Here is an 18,670-nt window from a genome sequence, read left to right as displayed (position 1 = left end):
ACATGTATGTGTGAGGATGTGTGTATTTGGAGTGTGTGTATGTGTGAATGTACAGGGGGGGGGGGGGGTGTCTGTTATTTCATTGGCTGCTCAGAATGTAGGGGCGTGGCTTGTACCAGTAATGATATCTAACTGTGAGAGAGAGAGAGAGAGAGAGAGAGAGAGAGAGAGAGAGAGGGGGGCATCGGGTTGCAGCTCCAATAAAAGACTGGAAAAGACAATTTGCTGAAAGACAAGCAGAGAGAGGGGAAGAAACAGACTGGGTGGGTGGGGGTTAGGTAGGAAAAAGAAAAGGAGATTGAATAATGTACTGAGTGAGAGAGAGAGAGAGAAAGACGAGAAGAGAGAGAGAGACTTGGAGCAACGACTGAGATGTAGGAGGGAGGGGAGGAGAAAGAAGAGTTGCAGAATGATTCCAACCATCCACCTACTTCAGATGCTCTCCTCCTCGCCTGCATCCTTCCACCTCACTCTTTTCCTCCGTGCAGCCACCCATCACTCCCTCCCCTGTTCCTTCCATATTTAATGGGAGCACACACAGTGACAGAAGGGAGATTGACTGGTCATCTCCTTGGACTCAGCAAGAAGGAGGGAGGGAGAAGGAGGTGGTGGTTTGGAGGAAAGACAGAGAGAACGAGTGAACTCCCTTAAATAATCAATCTACATATCCTGTTGTTGCCTGGCCCATACACCCCCTCACTTCGTCTTGTCTTTGAAGAGAGGCAAGAACACAGCTGAGGAGAGGAGATTTTGATCTTCCAGTGATGTGGATATTGGACATTTCTCCTGGCTAGAGAGAAGATGGGATGATGGACCAGTTGATGGAGACCAAAAATAGACAGGCGGATGGATTCATGGGTGGACAGATGCACAAAGACCCTGACAGACGGACTCACGCTTCAACTCTAAGTGGACTCTGTCTACCTGCCCTGCACTTTCTACCTCCTCCTTCAGCTCCTCCTCCTCATCATCTCTGCTTCCACCAGCTGCTCTGTTAATCCTGAGGGAGCTAAAGAAGATAAAAGGGATATTATAAAAGAAAACTTGGGAAGAGAAGATAAAAATATCCACAAAAGCAACATCATTTTCAGAAAATCGTGCATGAAAAGAGGGAAGTTGGACTGTATATTTAGACAGGAACACCTTGAGAGCGGAGGGAGTGCAAAGCGACAGATGAGAGAAACTGGAGATGGAGCAGTGGAGGAGCTTTACAACCTGAACTCAATCTTGTCTGTCTAAGGGAAGATCAGACAGCAGAGACGATGAACTATATTTTTGGAAACAACACCCTGTACCCTCGCAGTTCGAGGGTAGGTGGGGCATCTGGGGGTCAAGGGGCGGGGCTTGGAATCAAACAGAAACTGGGGCCCAAGCGGGGCTCCTCGGAGGAGCTGGCACCTCCCCACACCTCCTCCCCCTCCACCTCCTCGCCCGCCTCCTCCTCCCCCTCCACGTCCTCCTCACGCTGGCAGCAGCTCCTTATGTTCTTCTCCAGGAGGAATGCCTTCACTGACTGTATCACTGCAAGCCAGGTAACACACACCTCATTCTGTGTGTGTGTATGCATTATGCTTTAGGGATGGTGGGAAGCATGAAACCCAACCTGAGTTTTTGTTGATACTGTGTGTGTGTGTGTGTGTGTGTGTGTGTGTGTGTGTGTGTGTGTGTGTGTGTGTGTGTGTGTGTGTGTGTGTGTGCGCGTGTGCGCGTGTGTGTGCGCGCGCGCGTGCTTTGGGCTAACTATTATGTTAGCAAACATTCTCTAGTTTCAGTTCCTTAGCCAAAAACAGGGAGGCTGTGAGGGGCAGTTTTAAACTGAAGCTGAAGCAGCTCTCTGTTTGTGGTTGAGATTTTGATAATGTTGTCATGGAAATGAGCCCTGGCATAGTGTACAAGACCCAGAGTGCCGGTGCGTTGCCATGGCAAAGCCATCATTTAGCTGAGCAGTCTCCTCACTGAAAGTCTACAGTGAAATGAAAATCTTAGCACTGAAGGTGTGTGGCTGACCTGATGAGAGAGGCATCACTGTCACCCCATGTGTACTGGTTCATTTCAGATATTATTACAAAATGAACCATAGGAATGCTATAAATGTAATACATTATACATAAAAAGTGAAGCACAGGTTATTTTTTTAAACTGATTCAGTAGTTCCACATTTAGGGGCTATAGTTCAGATAGTGTAGTAAAGACATTTGCATTGAACTTTGAGATTGGATCCAGGAAGGATTCTGTACCATTGTCAGATAGGATATACTTAGACATGTTCCCAAATACATATCGAATTTAAATCATAAAAATTTGTGAGACATTATTTTCTCAAGAAAATACCAAAAACTAATGCTGATCAGCTGTCCTTATCTTTTCTGTTCGTATTCCCCTGAATTCATACTTTATCTCTCTAATCTCAAACAATCATTGCACACATTAGGGCTTCAGGATGTTGAAAAAATTTGCAGCGAGTTTAGTAATTTTCAGCTTTTTTTTTTTTTTTTAAATCACCAACTTTTACTGTTTCCCCAGTGTTATGCAGTCTATTTTTCATGATTACATTATGCAAAAATATAAAGAGCATCTTCATGGAGACATTTAGGCCATTTTCCAAACTTAACATCAAAAGACTAAGAATTTAATTTGTGTACACAGAGAAATTCTCCAAATAACAAAAATCCCTTTGGTAAAGTAGTTTAATAAGTAACCATGTTCACATAATAGGTGCATTTAAAATGTGCTTTGCATGAATTTTTTTGGGTGTTGCTTATTATTAATATTAGATGTTTAAATAGAGGAAGCTGTGCCTTCCACTCAGCACATTTTGGAGAAGATAAAGTAGTTTTCTGGGGAGACAATAGCCCGAGCTCTCAGAACATTAGGAAAACGCTGCTGATGTGATGATGTGATTGACCATTAGTGAGTCCATCTACTGATGCGGTGTATTCAGCACATATAAATCATCAGCTAAATTTATTGTTAGCCAGACACCTAAAATAGAACATGCATAAATAAATGCATCAATGCATGCATTCATAGTATACCTTAATTACAAGTTTCCAGAAAGATCCCTAAAGTAGATGATGTTTTGTCTTACTGGAGCATATCTGTTATAGGGAGGATTTCAGATTTAAAGACTCAACCCTTTTCTCTGTTTCAATGACACAAGTCATAATGATGCATTTTCTTGTATCTTTTTTTTTCCACAGCTGATTTCTTGTGGGTTGCAGAATAGTAAATAATGTCTGTATTGAATCGAAACATGCATTATTGATCTGACACTCCTGAATGGAAGGTGTGTCACTCTGTGTTCCACCCTGCAGCAGTCTTACAGTTGTCTGCAGATTTACAGCTCAGTCCATGGAAAAAAAAAAAAAAGAAAAAGTTAACCCACCCCCTTGCAGTAATGATATTGGCCAGTGTTCTCCCAGGGTGTTACCATTTCCCTGTCTCAGACACTTACTGCATGACTGATAGGCCATTATGCTAAACGCACACTCACACACACAGCTCTTGATCCTACTGATGGGAGAAAAGAGTGTATGTGTATAAATATGGCACGATACACTTAAAACTCTGTGTTGGTTATAATAAGCTTGCAGTATGGTAATGCATTGGTAGCCTGCAAGGTGCTGCACAAAGCCTTGCAGACCCATGTCTACATGTAGTAACTGTTTGATGTCAACAGGGGGCAGTGTTAAAAATATATGGGCCAAACCAGTATTGTGGTACTTTTGTTTTATTGCTCTTTTCCTCTTTATAGTCTCTGTGAAGAGCAAAAGAGGGATCTTTGTAGTGGAACCACTGTAGCCACCGTCTGTGCTTCTCATTTGTGCTTTTTTTTTTTTTAATATTTGATTTTTTTTTATTTGCCCTTCTTCCTTTTTATGGTGAAATAAGCTATCGCTTCCTTTCCTGTTCAAGCCAACATATTAACCAGCATTCAAACCATGCATAACATCTCTGTGTGGCTATGCACTGTCGACCCTTTATAGGACTGCATGCAGTTGTGGACTGGTTAAATTGTCACAGTCCCTGTTTCTGTGTAGCCAATAAGCTAAACAAAGTGAAAAACCACATAAAGCAGAACATTTATATAAAGACATTTATAGACATTTGATTTGGAATCAGTTGGATTCCAGACAGTACTTTATCTGTTCTTTATTGCTAAGCCTCTTCCTTCTTGGCAGTAACGTTATTGATGCTGCACACTATTACCTCACCAGTCAGTCCATCTGTTTAGGTAGCTTCATTGCTGACTTGAGGTTGTGTCCAGGTGATTTTGTTGCACCTCCCTGATGAAAGCAAAATACAGAATTTAAGTTGTCTCAAGGACACTGTTTATCATATTTGTGTTTTAGAGCTCCTGTCTTCTCCCAGCTTTGCTAATCTCAGTTACTACATACAAAGGGTTAACCCTACTCTCTTACAGTGTTTTTGTTGTGGACACAAACAGCAGACCTCTCTTTCTCTGCCCCACCCTTTTCTTCTATAATTGATGAATGGTAAACAAGAGATATGAAGGTCATCCTGGCTCTCCAGAAAGAGCTCTAAAAGCCTTAAAGAGGTGTTTAGTGGTCAAAGGAAATGAGTGTGGAGAGGGTTGGGCAGAGTGGGAGAGAGAGTAAGACACCGAAGGAGACAATTAGTGGCTGATTAGAAATCTGATCCTAAAATTATAAAATATCCATCTCGGCATACAGTGAATCAGGTGACAGTCATACTGTATGCCAGCAGGTCGATCGTGTTAGAACTGTTTAATTGTAATGATCTGAATTTAAAGTATCAGCAGGAGAGGCAGTACGTCCTTTTTTTTGTTTGGTTTCACATTGTCTGCAGCCTGTCAGATGTTTCCACTCAATAGGTGAGAAAAGTATTAAAAATGTATTTAATCATAGCAGATTCCAGTATTATCACAAGCAAAAGGTGTAAAAGAGAGAGTAACAAATCTACAGTTTGTTTGTTTTTGTTTTATTGGAGACTGAGCTCTAAAAATGCCATGTATATGGTTGTATTAAAATGGAAAATGTGTGGGAGCTACGTCATTAGCACTCTAGCTCTACTGCCTTTTGTACAGTACAGTTCAACCTACTCTCCCCAACTCACAGCCCGCTTCAGCAGAGAGCGGCTCATTATCCTCCTCTTCCCGAGAAGACTTTCCACTCTCCCTGCACCTCATGGGATACCAATGTACATGTGTAGGCTTTTCTTTCACGGTTTATTGCGGATTTGTTGTTTCAGCTACAACACCTCGCCATAGTGGAATCACCGTGGTCTGATGGGCAACAAATTGCATACTTAGGTCCCATGTATTCCTATCTGCTATGAAACTCCAAGTCCAACATTTGAGTGGGCACTATGTAATTAAATAAAGTTGTATTTTTTTTTTTGAGACTTCACACCATAACTGTGAATTTTCACCTCCCACACTCAGAATCTATATATCATGGCCACACGGAAGTAAAAAAAGTGCTTCAGCACTGGAGTGATGGAGGATAATTTGCCATGCACATGCACTAATTTTGCTAAACATTATTACTAATGGTTTGGGACAAGCCAATAAATGAGAAATCATAGACAGATACCATGAGATACCAGAGAAATGGTTCTTTATTCTTGTTCTGCCATGATTGTGCTCTGCTCACATCATATGGAAGCACACACTGGGGCAACTTGAAGGTTAAAAGCAATGACTTGGAAACATTAACGTGTTCAGACTTGCTCGAAACCCTCAGGGCCTCCTGACTGACGTGTCCTGCCTGCTTTATTTGATTCTGATCAGCTGTTACATGTGAATTTACGTGTCATGTGATTCTGCAGAACAGGAGAAATGATCTCAACAAAGTAACCTTGTTGTTGGTTTGAGTCTATGTATATTTCCTCTTTTATAGTAAATGATAATATGGTGGTGATGTCATAAGTGGGTGTGGCTATAATGCAAATATTTACAGTCTGGACGGTCATTGCTTGCGGGAACTAATGAGCTCCTCCTCTGATGGTAGCCAACGCTGCAGGTGGCATCAACTGTTGTCATGGTGATACTGCTGCGCTGATCACCAATGGGAGAAATGTAGGTTTGTGTGTGTGTGTGTGTGTGTGTGTGTGTGTGTGTGTGTGTGTGTGTGTGTGTGTGTGTGTGTGTGTGTGTGTGTGTGTGAGTGTTAAAGAGAAAAGAAAAAAGTAGATGAACATTTGTATATAAACTTGCTATCTTTATATACACTCACACACACACACACACACATTGTGTTGTGGCTGTGAGTAGTGCATTGGATTTGCGCTGCTTGAGAGTGTGTGAGGTGTTGCGTCACCTTCTGTGAGTGGGATGAAGCTTGCATATCAGCTCTCTCCCACACACACTGAACACACACGCGCGCGCACACACACACACACACACACACACACACACACAGACGTCTCCACACGCTCCCTCTCCACCAGTCTCCTACCTCCAGCCTGTTCTCTGGTTATGCTGATATAATCAGCACAGATTAGCTGACCACAAGCAATCACTTAATATGACCAATAACTAATGAGGCTGAACACAACATAACGACAGCTCCATCCATCTTACTGTGATTGCCACGGGATGGTTTGACACTACAGACGGCTTGACCTATTCACCGCTACTTGAGAAATTCATAACTGGATATAAGTGGTGATTGTGATGTAACTCAAAAGCCTTGCATGGCATTGCTTCATTAGAGTGTCAGGTTTTCATTTTAGCGCAACAATGTCTGCTTGTGTATTATTATTATTATTATTATTACCAGGAAGAATAATATTGGCACCTTTGTTATGCAGTCACACATGGATGTGCTACAGTAAGTGACAGGCTCATTACTGTACTCCATAAGGTGCAGATTATAATTGGAAAAGCTATTGTTGCACAGAGAATACGAGCCAGCAAACAGCAAGCTTTGTCCTGTTAATGATCCCATCCCTCTTGACTTGTAATTGTGCCTCCTTGTAGGACAGCGAGTGTGTGTCTTGATTAAAATTAAAGTTTAATCCTGTGGCACAAATGAGCAACAGCAACGCCAGTAGTGGCCTCTCTGACAATTTGTGCCATTCATCAAGTATTTATGATCCAGTCTTTTATACCAGTTTACCATATTGGTAACGAAAAAATTCCTAAAACAGACAGATATGAATGTGCAGATTCAGTAGGTGAGGAATAGGATTTTGATACCAAAAGCTTTCTTGTATTTGTTTGTGAGTTTGAGCAGGCTCTGGTTGCATGCAGAGAAATAGTCCATATGAAAAGGGATTGCATTTTGAGAAAGGTAATCTGTCCAGTGACAGTAATTTAGCTCCAGTTCCATCCAATGAGCAGTGGGTGGAACTGCTGATATCCGCTGGCACCCAGAAACTTGGAAAATCTGGTTCCCAGATTGCAAGTCAAATAACTTGTCTGTGTTAACAATCGAATCATGGTTTCTCTCATTTTGAAGCCAAGTATGCTCTAGTTCCAGCTAGTTCTTAAATGTTCTGCATGATAGTTATAAGTGGGTATCTTTAGATTTTTGGTCTGTAAGAAAGTGACAGACCAGATATTTTGATGTCAACAGTGAAATCGATGCTAGCGTAATAAATCTTATATTCAAAAGGAATTAATGAGTATAAGTTTTTAACATCTACAGCTTTAAGACACTTTCATGTTGCATTGCTGTAGTGACTGCAGCTCCTTCATCTCTGCCAGGATTAGGCAGAGTGCCTAGAGACTGAAAACAGAGTTTGTAATTAAGTCATGGAGAAAGAGATCACCAACCTGGCAGACACAGTGGGCACCCAGATAGACAAAGAAAGAAAGTGTCAGTTACAGTGTCTGTAACTGACACTGAGACCACTCTCCTAACAGACAGTACCATTACAGCATGTATTACTTCGCTCTGAGCTCTGGCTCACAGTTGGATGTAGGCACAGCCAGTCTTGTTAACGGAGGCTGTGGTTTCACCAGAAAGCATGAGTGACACAGATGGATGGGAAAAGAGAGAGTGCTGAGCACCATGGCGAATGGGCCTCTCAGTGACAGTTGAACCTCGTGTGTTCACTCGAGGAAGTGATTATACCCAACATCCCCACAAGTAGAATCACTTCCCGAGGTCAACAATCAGAAAAGGAGTTTTCTCTGACGGTGCAGAAGATTCAGCCCTGCTCCTGTTGACCCCACTACTGTCCTATTATAGCATGTTATCCCACCTGTAGTATTTGTAATAATGAGTGATGGCATGGGATTGGAGATAGGAGACTATTACAGCAAACAAATCCTACAGAAATCAATTCCTTGTTGTAGATCTGTGCTTCACATTAGCTGCAGCTACATCTTCAGAACTGTAATTACCCCATTATGTTATGATTGAGGCCGCACCTCTCTGGGTACAATGTGTTGAGCCAGACTGGGCTGTATATACTCTCATATAGTTTATCATTCTGGCATGTTGTTATTTCTACACATGGACACTGTTGATTCAGTATGAATACTGGTAGCTTGATGTTTCAAGTAGCCAAACCAAGCATTCAACAACAGACACTTTAAAATGCTCTGAATTATAGTCTTTTTTTTACCTTCAAACACCCTGTACCTGCTTGTTGATTACCATGACTGAAATATTTTGCTGATCTGAGAGTCAGTAAATGATTTATTCGAGATGCGGGGCTTTAATATCTTTGTATGACACATTATAAATGGTAAGTCAGTACTGAAACGTAAGCAAATACTGCAGCAGTGATGAAGGAACAGTACTGTTGAGCACACCATCGTATCTGTGTGAATGCATCCTAGCTTCCCCTCAATTCTCCATCTGTCCGTGGAGTGTAAGGCCTCCTGCTGGTGACATCCAGGATCACAGTGTAGTCTTCACTGTAGAGATGGCTGAAAAAAGTTTATTTATTCTTGTTCATTGTTTTCAGAAGTCTGCTCTGCAGATCCTCTCAGCCTCTGGCCAAGACATTGTTTCCTCTCACATGTCTGTTTTTTGCTGTCAAACCATTGAGCCTCACTGATTCTTCTTGGTGTGGTCAGTTTTTGAGTGTAAACACTGGTATTTAGAGATAAGGAGCAACATCTTTTGCTTTAGTGAAGCATGAAGGAACAAAAAGGAGGTGGCACACTTCTTTAGTTTTCACAGGAAAGGATTGTTTGAATTCAGTACTTTGAACATTTTTCAGCTGCAACTCAGAATCTGAATCAGGCTGACTGGAAAGTGTGTGTGTGTGTGTGTGTGTGTGTGTGTGTGTGTGTGTGTGTGTGTGTGTGTGTGTGTGTGTGTGTGTGTGTGTGTGTGTGTGTGTGTGTGTGTGTGTGTAATAGATCAATTAATATGTATTACACTAATTATGTAGAGTAGTAAAGGTTTTACACTCAATAAACGAGGATGTTTTTTTCCCCCTGAATAGTCAGGTCATTCTGACCCAGAATAGAAAATGAATATTCAATTAAACCAGTTTGTAGACACGTTGGCTGACTTATTATTTTTTTCCTAATGTGTTTCTTTAAAACATTTTTTTTTCCTTAGTTGTGTCAAATGAGAGTGGGGTAGAAAGCTAAGTAGAGCTTGGCGTGGTGTTGGTAGGCTCAGTCAGATGATTTATAATAAAAAGATTTGGGGTAAAGTATCACGTTTGTCACACCTTTGGCACTGATAGAGTTATACCAGGAACTAGAACTTGACTGACAGATCACAATTCTCTGACATGACATTTGAATGAAAGCGCTTCTGAAACTCTGAGCTTCATCGTCATGGGGCTTTGTGCAGTGTAGTTATTTTCACATCCTTGTTTCTTTTTTTCTTGTCTGCATCTTCCACCCCATCCCTACATTTTTATGTTTCAGCAGCCTCCACCCCTTCCTACCCCACCCTCTAGCACTATATTAGTGCTGGCTTCATTTAGCGCTGTGATGCTAACAGCCTATTCTTCTTGCTCATCCTCTCCTGACTGAGCGCTTAGCCTGCAGCGCTAGCAGTACTTTACCCAGAGAACACACACACATAACACACTGGGCTGGCTACAACAGGCTTTCTCACTGCCTCCCTCACCCTCTCTCCGTCTCTTTATCTTCTCAACATGGGTGCTGCGTTTTAATGTGCCTTGTCTCTATTTGCTTCTCTTTCACTTATCAGCTTGGTTTGGGGCCAGTTGTGGTATATATTAGCTGACATTATAAAGACATAAGCCTCATAGCTAGAACCAGATAGGTAAGTGTGTGTGTGTGTGTGTGTGCGTGCGCGCGCGCGCGTGTGTGTGTGTGTGCATGTGCATGTGCATGTATTTCTCTAGCTCCAATGGCAGCTCCTGTTCTTTCCTAAATACCAGCTGTAGGCTGCCAGAAGCTATATTTAAACTGATCTGAAAACATATAAGCCTTTTCTTTGTCACTGTGCACATGCTGAAGCAATATCTGTAGTCATATTTCTGTATCTATTTAAATGTGAATAAAGACTGAGAAACTGGTGATTTTATACATTTTTTTGTTTTTTAAAGTTACAGATAACCTTAACACAAATTAACTAATAGTAAAAATTTCTTAATTGGGCTGCTTATCTAACCAAGTAAATTAAGTTTGTTAAAGATAAACACATTTTTCTACAAAAAACTGCAAGTCCTTCAATAACCTTGCATACCTACAATTTTTCTGGACCATAAGTTTGCATAGGTATACAAAGACCTAAATTGACTCCTCTAAACAGGTGCAGCAAAGATAAAAGAAAGAAAAAAATGCGGTGTCAAGGCTGTACAAGGGCTGTTAAAATGTTCCTTGTTAAGATTATACCGGTCCTTGGTGAATTTCCTCAGTTCATCCACAGCTGAAAAAAAGTCGTTTTAGCTTGGACTTTTGCCAGCCCCTCATAATGAGGAAGTAGATGGATAGTGCATCCGTGCTCCCAGCCAGAGCTCTGTCTCTGTGTCCCTGAGATGACCCCCTCTCTGACGTCATACAGAGCAAGAATAGAAAAAAAAAACTGAAACCATGCGTCAGAGCAGGCTGAAGCCTGAGCTTTTGGCTCACAGGGATTACTTGTACATACACTGAGCTTATTATTTGAAACCTTGGCCATGTTTCATATGAGCATCCACAAACAAAGGATATACAAAAGCATACAAAAAGACCCAGTATAGACTCCTAGTGAAAAGGCAGCCAGATGAGTATGAACGGCATGTTTAAGGTCATGCCAAAGCATCTCAATCAGCTGTAGGTCCTTTTGACTAGGCCACTCCAAAACTTTCATTTTGCGTTTTTTTAAGCCATTCAGAGGTGGACTTGCTGGTGTGTTTCCCATCATTGTCCTGCTGCATAAACCAAGTTTGTTTCTCAGCTTTTTCTTTCGATCGTGACATGATGTGCTGCTTTTTTTATCACTTAAATTAAAGGTTCTGTTTAAGAGATTTCTTGATTCAACAGGTCTGGCAGTAAGTAGGCCCAGGTGTGGCTAGTGAAAATGAACTCAGCTTTTCAAAAAATGTGGTTAATCACAGTTAATTCATAATTGAAAAGGTGGGGCAATTACTTTTTTCACACAGGGTCAGGTAGGTTTGGATTTCTTTTTCCCTTAATAAATGAAATTAACATTTAAAAACTGCATTTTGTATTTACTCGGGTTACCTTTGTCTAATATCGAAATTAATACATTCACCTAAACTGTGCTTTACCTTAAGCCTTGACTTTGCTTGTGTATGTGCACAGTGCAGCCTGGAAACATATAAAAAATAAGTACGTCGAGATTCACAAAGAGACAGTGAAGTAGGCCACTGCATACACACAAAAACGCACTTGCAAACACTGTATTCCAGCTGACCCGGCCTGCCTTGAGATGCTTTAAAAGAACAAGACAAAGGTTGATGGAAGCGACAGCAATCCACCAATCACAGCTCTCCCTTCATTGTACACATGCATACACTGTGACTGAGCACTGTATCACTGTCCTCGGTTGCCTATCGATTAGACATGCCTGGCTGCTGTCATGTGCAGGAGTCCGGGGAAGCCCCTAATTGGCTAGTCCGGGAAAGAGAGAGAAAGAGCAAGAGAGTGAGTTGGGGACAGAGAGAGAGAGACGGGGCGGATGCTGAGGGAGAGAGGCACCATAGGAAGATGAGAGCGGCTGAGCGATGTGGCCTAATATCAGTTTATCATAACAGAAAAACAAGGCAAAATGAAAGAAAGAAGAAAATGAGAACTCTTTCAGACTTTTTATTTCTGCTGGATGGAAATAATGAAGATAAATCTTAAAAGAAATGCAACATAGGACTTTTTGGAATATGCGTATGTGTCAACTGCCGAGGGGCCGACACTTTTGATACAAACCTGGAGGTGGATAGGTGGATTACACGAGTTAGTCTAAGTGACTGAGCGCTGGAGAGGAGCATAATCGGAGGAGTGTGAAATCTTCCATTGGAGCATACTCTAGAGAAACAGAGCAGGACCGGTAGGAGTGGTCAGCTTGTCTGAGTGGTTTTGCTGCTTCTTTTTGGCACCCGGCTTTTGTTGTCCTACTGTTCCCATGCCACTGAGAGATGGTGAGAGGGTCACTGTGCTTCAAAGTGAAGAAAAGAAGTGTTAAAAATTGTAATAAAGGAGGATGCTTTGCTTTTCACATCTAGCTCATGCTCAAATCCGTAAAGGAGAGGAAACACCAGTGACATTGCCTAAACAGAAGGGATTGTGTTGTGATTTTCTTATATTTGGGTGAGAATTGCATATTGATATACAAGGAAAAAAAGGGCTGAACTACCTACTTTGTACTGGATGCAGAGAGGGATTAGTTGTTCTTGAGAGGCATGACCTACATTATTCAGACAGAAGTGATGGTGAGGAGCTTCTATCTTTTGTCATTTTAGTAATGGAGACAGTGTGGTGAGTGAGAGATAAAAACATTAAGAGGACAGAGGGGATTTTTTTTGTGATTTTTATTGCTCTTTGTCATTATGAACACTTATTTCCACAGCCATGAGTTTTGTTGTAGCCCTAAAAAGCCCAGCAGTGGCGCTAGTAAGGGCAAATCTGGCAAAGGGAAGACCAAGTCAGGCAAGAGCCATTCTCACTTGAAGCATAACCAGAATTTATTGCAAGTACAGACGCCGAATAACCAACTGCAGACTTCACCACGACACTCACCAAAGCGCCATCCCCATTCACCAAAGCCAAAACAACGTCATCCACCAAAACAACTCTCTCCTTCTCCCTCTCCCAGCTACTATCACATAGCACCACCATCTTCCAGCCATCAGCTAGGTCTGCCATCACCAACTTGCCAGCTGGCCCCACAGTCACCAAACAACCTATTTCACTCACCAAGCCACCACCAGCTTCACCCATCGCCAGGCCACTATCACTCCCCCAACGACCACCTGCTTCACCTGTCAACGAGTCATCATCAGCTGCAGCATCATTCTCAAAACCAGTATCATCCACCGGCCTCGCCCAGTCACTTGCTCTCTTCGCATTCGACTCATCAAATCTACCACCAGCAGCAGCTCCACTCCCCCAGTCACCAGTCACTGTTCCAGCAGTACCAACATCACCACCACAACTGCCCTGCTCCTCTTCCTCATGCCTCCCAGTCGCTGTCTATCCATCCTTTTCACTCACCACAGCTCCCCTTGTATTCTGGGCTGGGGGGTTATGGGTGGGGAACACTCCCTACCAACCTGGCCAGCAGGGGCTGTAGAGGGAAGTTTCCCAACCTTAGGGACAGCGTGAAAAAGAGTCCCATAAAGAGCAAAGGCAAAACAGGGGCCAGGCCGTGGCCCAATGACACGTATATCTGGACCTCACACTCAATGGAGACACCCCCACACCTCATACACCATTGTTCACGAATACAAGCCCATGTGCAGGTAGGTTATAGATTGAAGTATGACAGATGAGGCCAGCATTGTACTACTGATCAAAGGAGGGAACAGCATGTGTGTATTTGAGAGATTATTTCCTCCATTTATCTCTACTAAGTGAGGCGCTGTTACCAAACACAATTTGCAGTAATATGTTGTGCAGCTGTGCTTATGCAGGCTCTTGCCTGTTATTAGTGTTAAATAAAAACACACACAAAAAAAAAAAATTAAATTGTTGTCTTTTTGAGATAAGCAGACAAACTAATACTTGATTATAAAGCCTCAAGGAAAATTAGTCATTTAACTTTAATCCTCAAAACATCAGTAGGTGTAAAAATAACTACGCCCTTGGTATCCAAAACTGGCATTGTGACGGCTTTCTTGCATGTACTGTTGGCTTTGATCATTCCACTAGGTGGATTTATTGGTATTGTAAGGATCGAAATGGCCACTTGTATTTCATCCTCAACTTTTGAAAGATAACCTCATGTTATCTTAAAAAAAAAAAAAAAATATGTATTATTTCTTTGAGTATATCACATTGATCTATAGCACTATAGAGGATATGTTGAACAAAACACAAGGATTTCCATGAGACATAATTAGATTTCACTGCCCTCCAGCTATTTTAAAAGCCACTGCATTTTGGTTATATTGCTTTGTTAAACTTTATTTAATACAAAAGTCTTCAAATGAAAGCCTACACACTTGTGTTATAGAGGTGTATGAGATCACTTTTTTTTTCAACAGAAATTAAATCAGAAAAAAGAAAAAAATCACATGACTTTAGAGAATTACACATTCAGTGATTTTGGACATGACAGTGTGTCCTTTGTTGACATACCATCTGAGAAGAGCTCAAATTGTATGGAAAGAATAGCATTGATTACTATGTTCAAACTACCACAAGAATCAATAGATTGCTAGCTATATTAACCCCTAAAAGAAGGATGAAACAATGAGAAAGGAAGAAATATAATTTGTGACATTAACCTCCTTCAGACTTACAATATTGCCATGTAATGGGAAGTCTACATAATAATTGGCTGCTGACAGCAGTCCCCAAGTAAGTACTTAGATCTGTCCACAGTGTTATGGACAATTTAGATGTATAAGGTCACTACTGCATGGCTGACATTATCTTTGTCAAACTGCTCTTTTAAGTGAAGCCTCAAGTGCTTCACTGATGTTTTCCACACTAAACTGCGCTCTGGGCTGTCAAATGAATTGTAATATATTCATAGCTGGTTTGTCTTTTTCTCTGAGGGATACTGAAAATAATTCAGAAACACAGAGAAAACAGATTTAGAGTAAATGAAAGGTTTCAAAACAAAGCCTGCAGTCGATGGGACATCGCTGAATGATGATGGGCGCAGTGCAAGAGCAATGATGGTCATTTTGAATTTCCCAGTAATATAATCAAAGGACCAAAGTCTTTTATGTGTAACAGGATATGTGCTGCATTATATAAACTGTAGAGAAATGAAGAATAGTAAAGGAAATGCTATTACTTGCTGTAGTTATTGTGTGCACAGTGATCAGAGTTAGAAGGTAGTGATAATGTGATTAGCGCGGTTCTGAGTGGATGGAGTCTGATTACGTTATTATTCGAATGGATTTTCATTGCGTGTTAGGAAGTCAGAACGAGTAGTGATGTTAAGAGGGGAGTGTTTTATGAATGTTTGCGTCTGCCTTCGCCTCTGTGGACGCCCAGTGTGAGTTGGTTTTAGAGAAACAACAAAAAAAATCCTTTCAACATTGCAGCTGTTGTGCAACCCTTTCCATTCAGCCCATTGTGGTTAATGACTCTTTCTTTTTTCACTTTGGCCTTTGTATGTGTTTGCATGTTCTTTCATATGTGATTGTGCGTGTCGCACTGCTGTGATTGATTGTTTAACGAACTGCTGCTGCACATCATTAGATGTTATAGGATTCTTGATTTCTGTTTATCCAATCATGAGTCATCTGCTAATTGATAATTACGTTGATGGTTTAGAAGCTGAAAAGAGCTCCCTACACTAATGGAAAATCATTTCCCAAAGTCTGCGTGTGCACACACACACACACACACACACACACACACACACACACACACACACACACACACACACACACACACACCTCCTTCAGCATTTAGAATTACAACCAAAGGACTTAATCACTTGTACATCTCTCTGATAAGACAAACCCGGGATAGTCTGGATCTCTCTCTAAGCTGTCTTGCGCTGTACTCGAACAGGCCATAATGCCATGATAACACAGCTGCTGTAACACCAGTTATGTAACAACTGACAATCACTTGCACAGGGCAACAAAACACTGTCTGGATATGGATGTTGTGTGTGTTTGTGTATTTGTGCACCGAAAGCTTGTTTGTTTATATTTGCACATTTGTACTTTTGGCCTTTTCATGTAACACAACCCCATCTGCACACACTCAGTCGTAAACACACACATATTGATGTTACATAAGTGTGCAGTCTGACATGGTGTGTCAATGGAGTCACCAGCTGAGTGACCGACTGGATTTGTTGCTTTGTGAATGGTGTGCACACACATAGACAAAGACACACAGAGCTTGTGTGCATTGTGCAACACTTTTCCTGTGGTGAGGGAGTCAGGTTTAGGTAACGCAGTGGACTGGTATGCGTAGTGGAATAAATTCCATACTGTAGTTATTAGGTGTTAATAGCTTACAGTAGCATCAGCTGCAATGACTCTGTCAGTGTGCTTCATTATTTGGGACTACATTTCTAGACTATCAGAGTAAAGAATTCAATTGTTATCTATTTTGGTATTAACAAATTAAGCTTAGAATTACAGTGGCAAGTTTTCAGCTGGTGAAAGTCAGGAATGTGGAGTCCGTCCTCCACAGGCTAAAATCTGGCCACCACTCTGACCACCCCATACAACCAATGGGAAAACCCACAAAGGGGCTGTGTCTATATTCAGAACTGGAGTTACATCCAGTAACTGCTTTTATCTAGCAGAACTTTTTCATTGATTGATTTTGCTGCAGCCATTGTTCCCACACACTGACACATTTTGATAATAAAACCATCTGTTTAAATGATAATCATCATCTGAGGTTTTCAGCATTTAAAAAACAACAACTTTTGCAACCCTTAGGTTTTTTTTTGTCAGTTTAGGCTTATGTAAAAAGCAGCAATAACTTGAAGTAATTGTTTTTAAATGATAAAAATCAATAAATCAGTTTCTGTATGACTTTCTCTCACATCGTTGTGAAGGAATTTTGGCCCACTCTTCTTTATAACGCTGCTTCAATTCATTGAGGTTTGCAGGCATTTGTTAATGCACAGATCTCTTAAGGTCCTGCCAAAGCATTTCAGTCAAGGTGAGGTCTGGACTTTGACTGGGGCCATTGCAACACTTTGATTATTTTCTTTTTCTACTGTGTCTGGGATCATACACAGGAGTTCATGGTTAAATCAGTGACTGGAAGATGCCCAAATCATCAACCCTCCACTACTGTGCTTGGCAGTAGGTATGAGATGTTTGTGCTGATATGCTGTGTTTGGTTTTTGTCAAATGAATTTGCTGGGATGTCCACTCCTTGGAAGATTGTGGCATTGTGTTAATACTTACTTGAACACTCTAGAACAGAAAACTACCAAAGCCTCTGCTTTTGTAGAGGTGGTAACATTTGCATTCGATTGCACTCCATGCCACCACAAAGTAAGCAAGGGCTTCAGCCAGGCCAACCCTATAGAATTTGCCCCTGAATGTCTCTATTAAAAGCTGTAGGCTCAATGTGTGCATTTGTTGTGGGTCCTGAAGTCTTGAGTATTCAGTGTTTCATATACATATTGATACAAGTCATTAAATAAAGCTAATTTTGAAAAAAGAGAAATACATATTCTTTTTTATGTTCATGCAAGTGATGGGAGCTTTCGAGTGATCATTGACAAAGGACAAAGAGTGTCCCTGTTGTAGTGACGTGTAGTGTTTTTCTAGTACATTTAAAGCTCCCTGAGTTTGAGAGATGCTCAGTCTCAAAAGCAGCAGTTAGGGGATCCTTTTTTTTCCCTTTAAGTGTAAATTAACAATAGAGTAATGTTCTCTTAAATGATCTCAAATGATAGTATAAAGATGTCCAAAAATGTTTAATACAGATGTTTTTGTCTTCACTGACATAAATACAGGCACTCATACACCCAGCTGACAACAGCTGTATCTGTCAGCATGACCCTCTCTGCTTCATTATGCTTTGTCCAAACCCCTTCTCGTCTCTGTCTCTGAACCTTACTCCACTTTTGTTGTCATACTGTTGTTGTTTTGTTTTGTTTTTACTTTCTTAAACTCTGTCTGTGCTTTTGCTTTGTGTGCATCATCACTCTCTACTTCTCAACGTTGTTGTCCAGCAGGCAGATTTCACTCCTCCCACCATACCTATAATCCTGCACACCCCACACCACCCCCTTCTGTTCCCATGTGGGATCAAGCATCCAGTCAGCTTGACTGGCAGCGAGAGTGCGAGAGCGAGAGAGAGATGGAACAGGGTGGATGAGAGGTAGAGATTAGTGCAGAGAGCTAGATGCTGTAGCGGCTCTGCTGCACGTTCATGTTCTGGAGTCAGGGCGGCCTGTCTGCTTGGTTCTCGTGCTTGTTTGATGCTTGTTTAACTTGTTAGTTTGGGAACTTTTTTTTGGCAACAGAACGCGAGGAGGAGCTCTTACATGGACTGGCACGCTGATCGCTGGTGTGTTTGAAAAGACTAGAGCTGCTGCTGAAGGTGGATTCAGAGCACTAGAACAGGAGTAGATTGGAATGAAAAAATGGGTGTTCTTGCAAAATGGCAAAAAAAAGACACCCTGTAGGTATTAGTGAG

At 41.5% G+C, this 18,670-nt stretch overlaps 1 protein-coding gene across 2 annotated transcripts in view; it reads left to right on the top strand.

The window, feature by feature from the left end:
* LOC115779536 (discs large homolog 1-like protein) overlaps nt 1-18,670 on the top strand; it is an 87,279-nt gene that overhangs the window by 19,186 nt on the left and 49,423 nt on the right. The window contains exon 1 of one of the 2 annotated variants that reach the window (XM_030728250.1): nt 1,422-1,532. The exons of the other annotated variant lie outside the window; for it this stretch is intronic. Coding sequence (XP_030584110.1) covers nt 1,482-1,532 — 51 coding nt within the window. The 5' untranslated portion in view covers nt 1,422-1,481. Of the gene's footprint in view, nt 1-1,421; nt 1,533-18,670 lie in introns of those variants that run through there. 2 annotated transcript variants of the gene reach the window in all.

This window comes from Archocentrus centrarchus, chromosome 4 (genome assembly GCF_007364275.1).
Source record: "Archocentrus centrarchus isolate MPI-CPG fArcCen1 chromosome 4, fArcCen1, whole genome shotgun sequence".
NCBI classification, from domain to species: Eukaryota; Metazoa; Chordata; class Actinopteri; order Cichliformes; family Cichlidae; genus Archocentrus; species Archocentrus centrarchus.
This window is presented reverse-complemented; position numbering and strand designations above follow the sequence as displayed.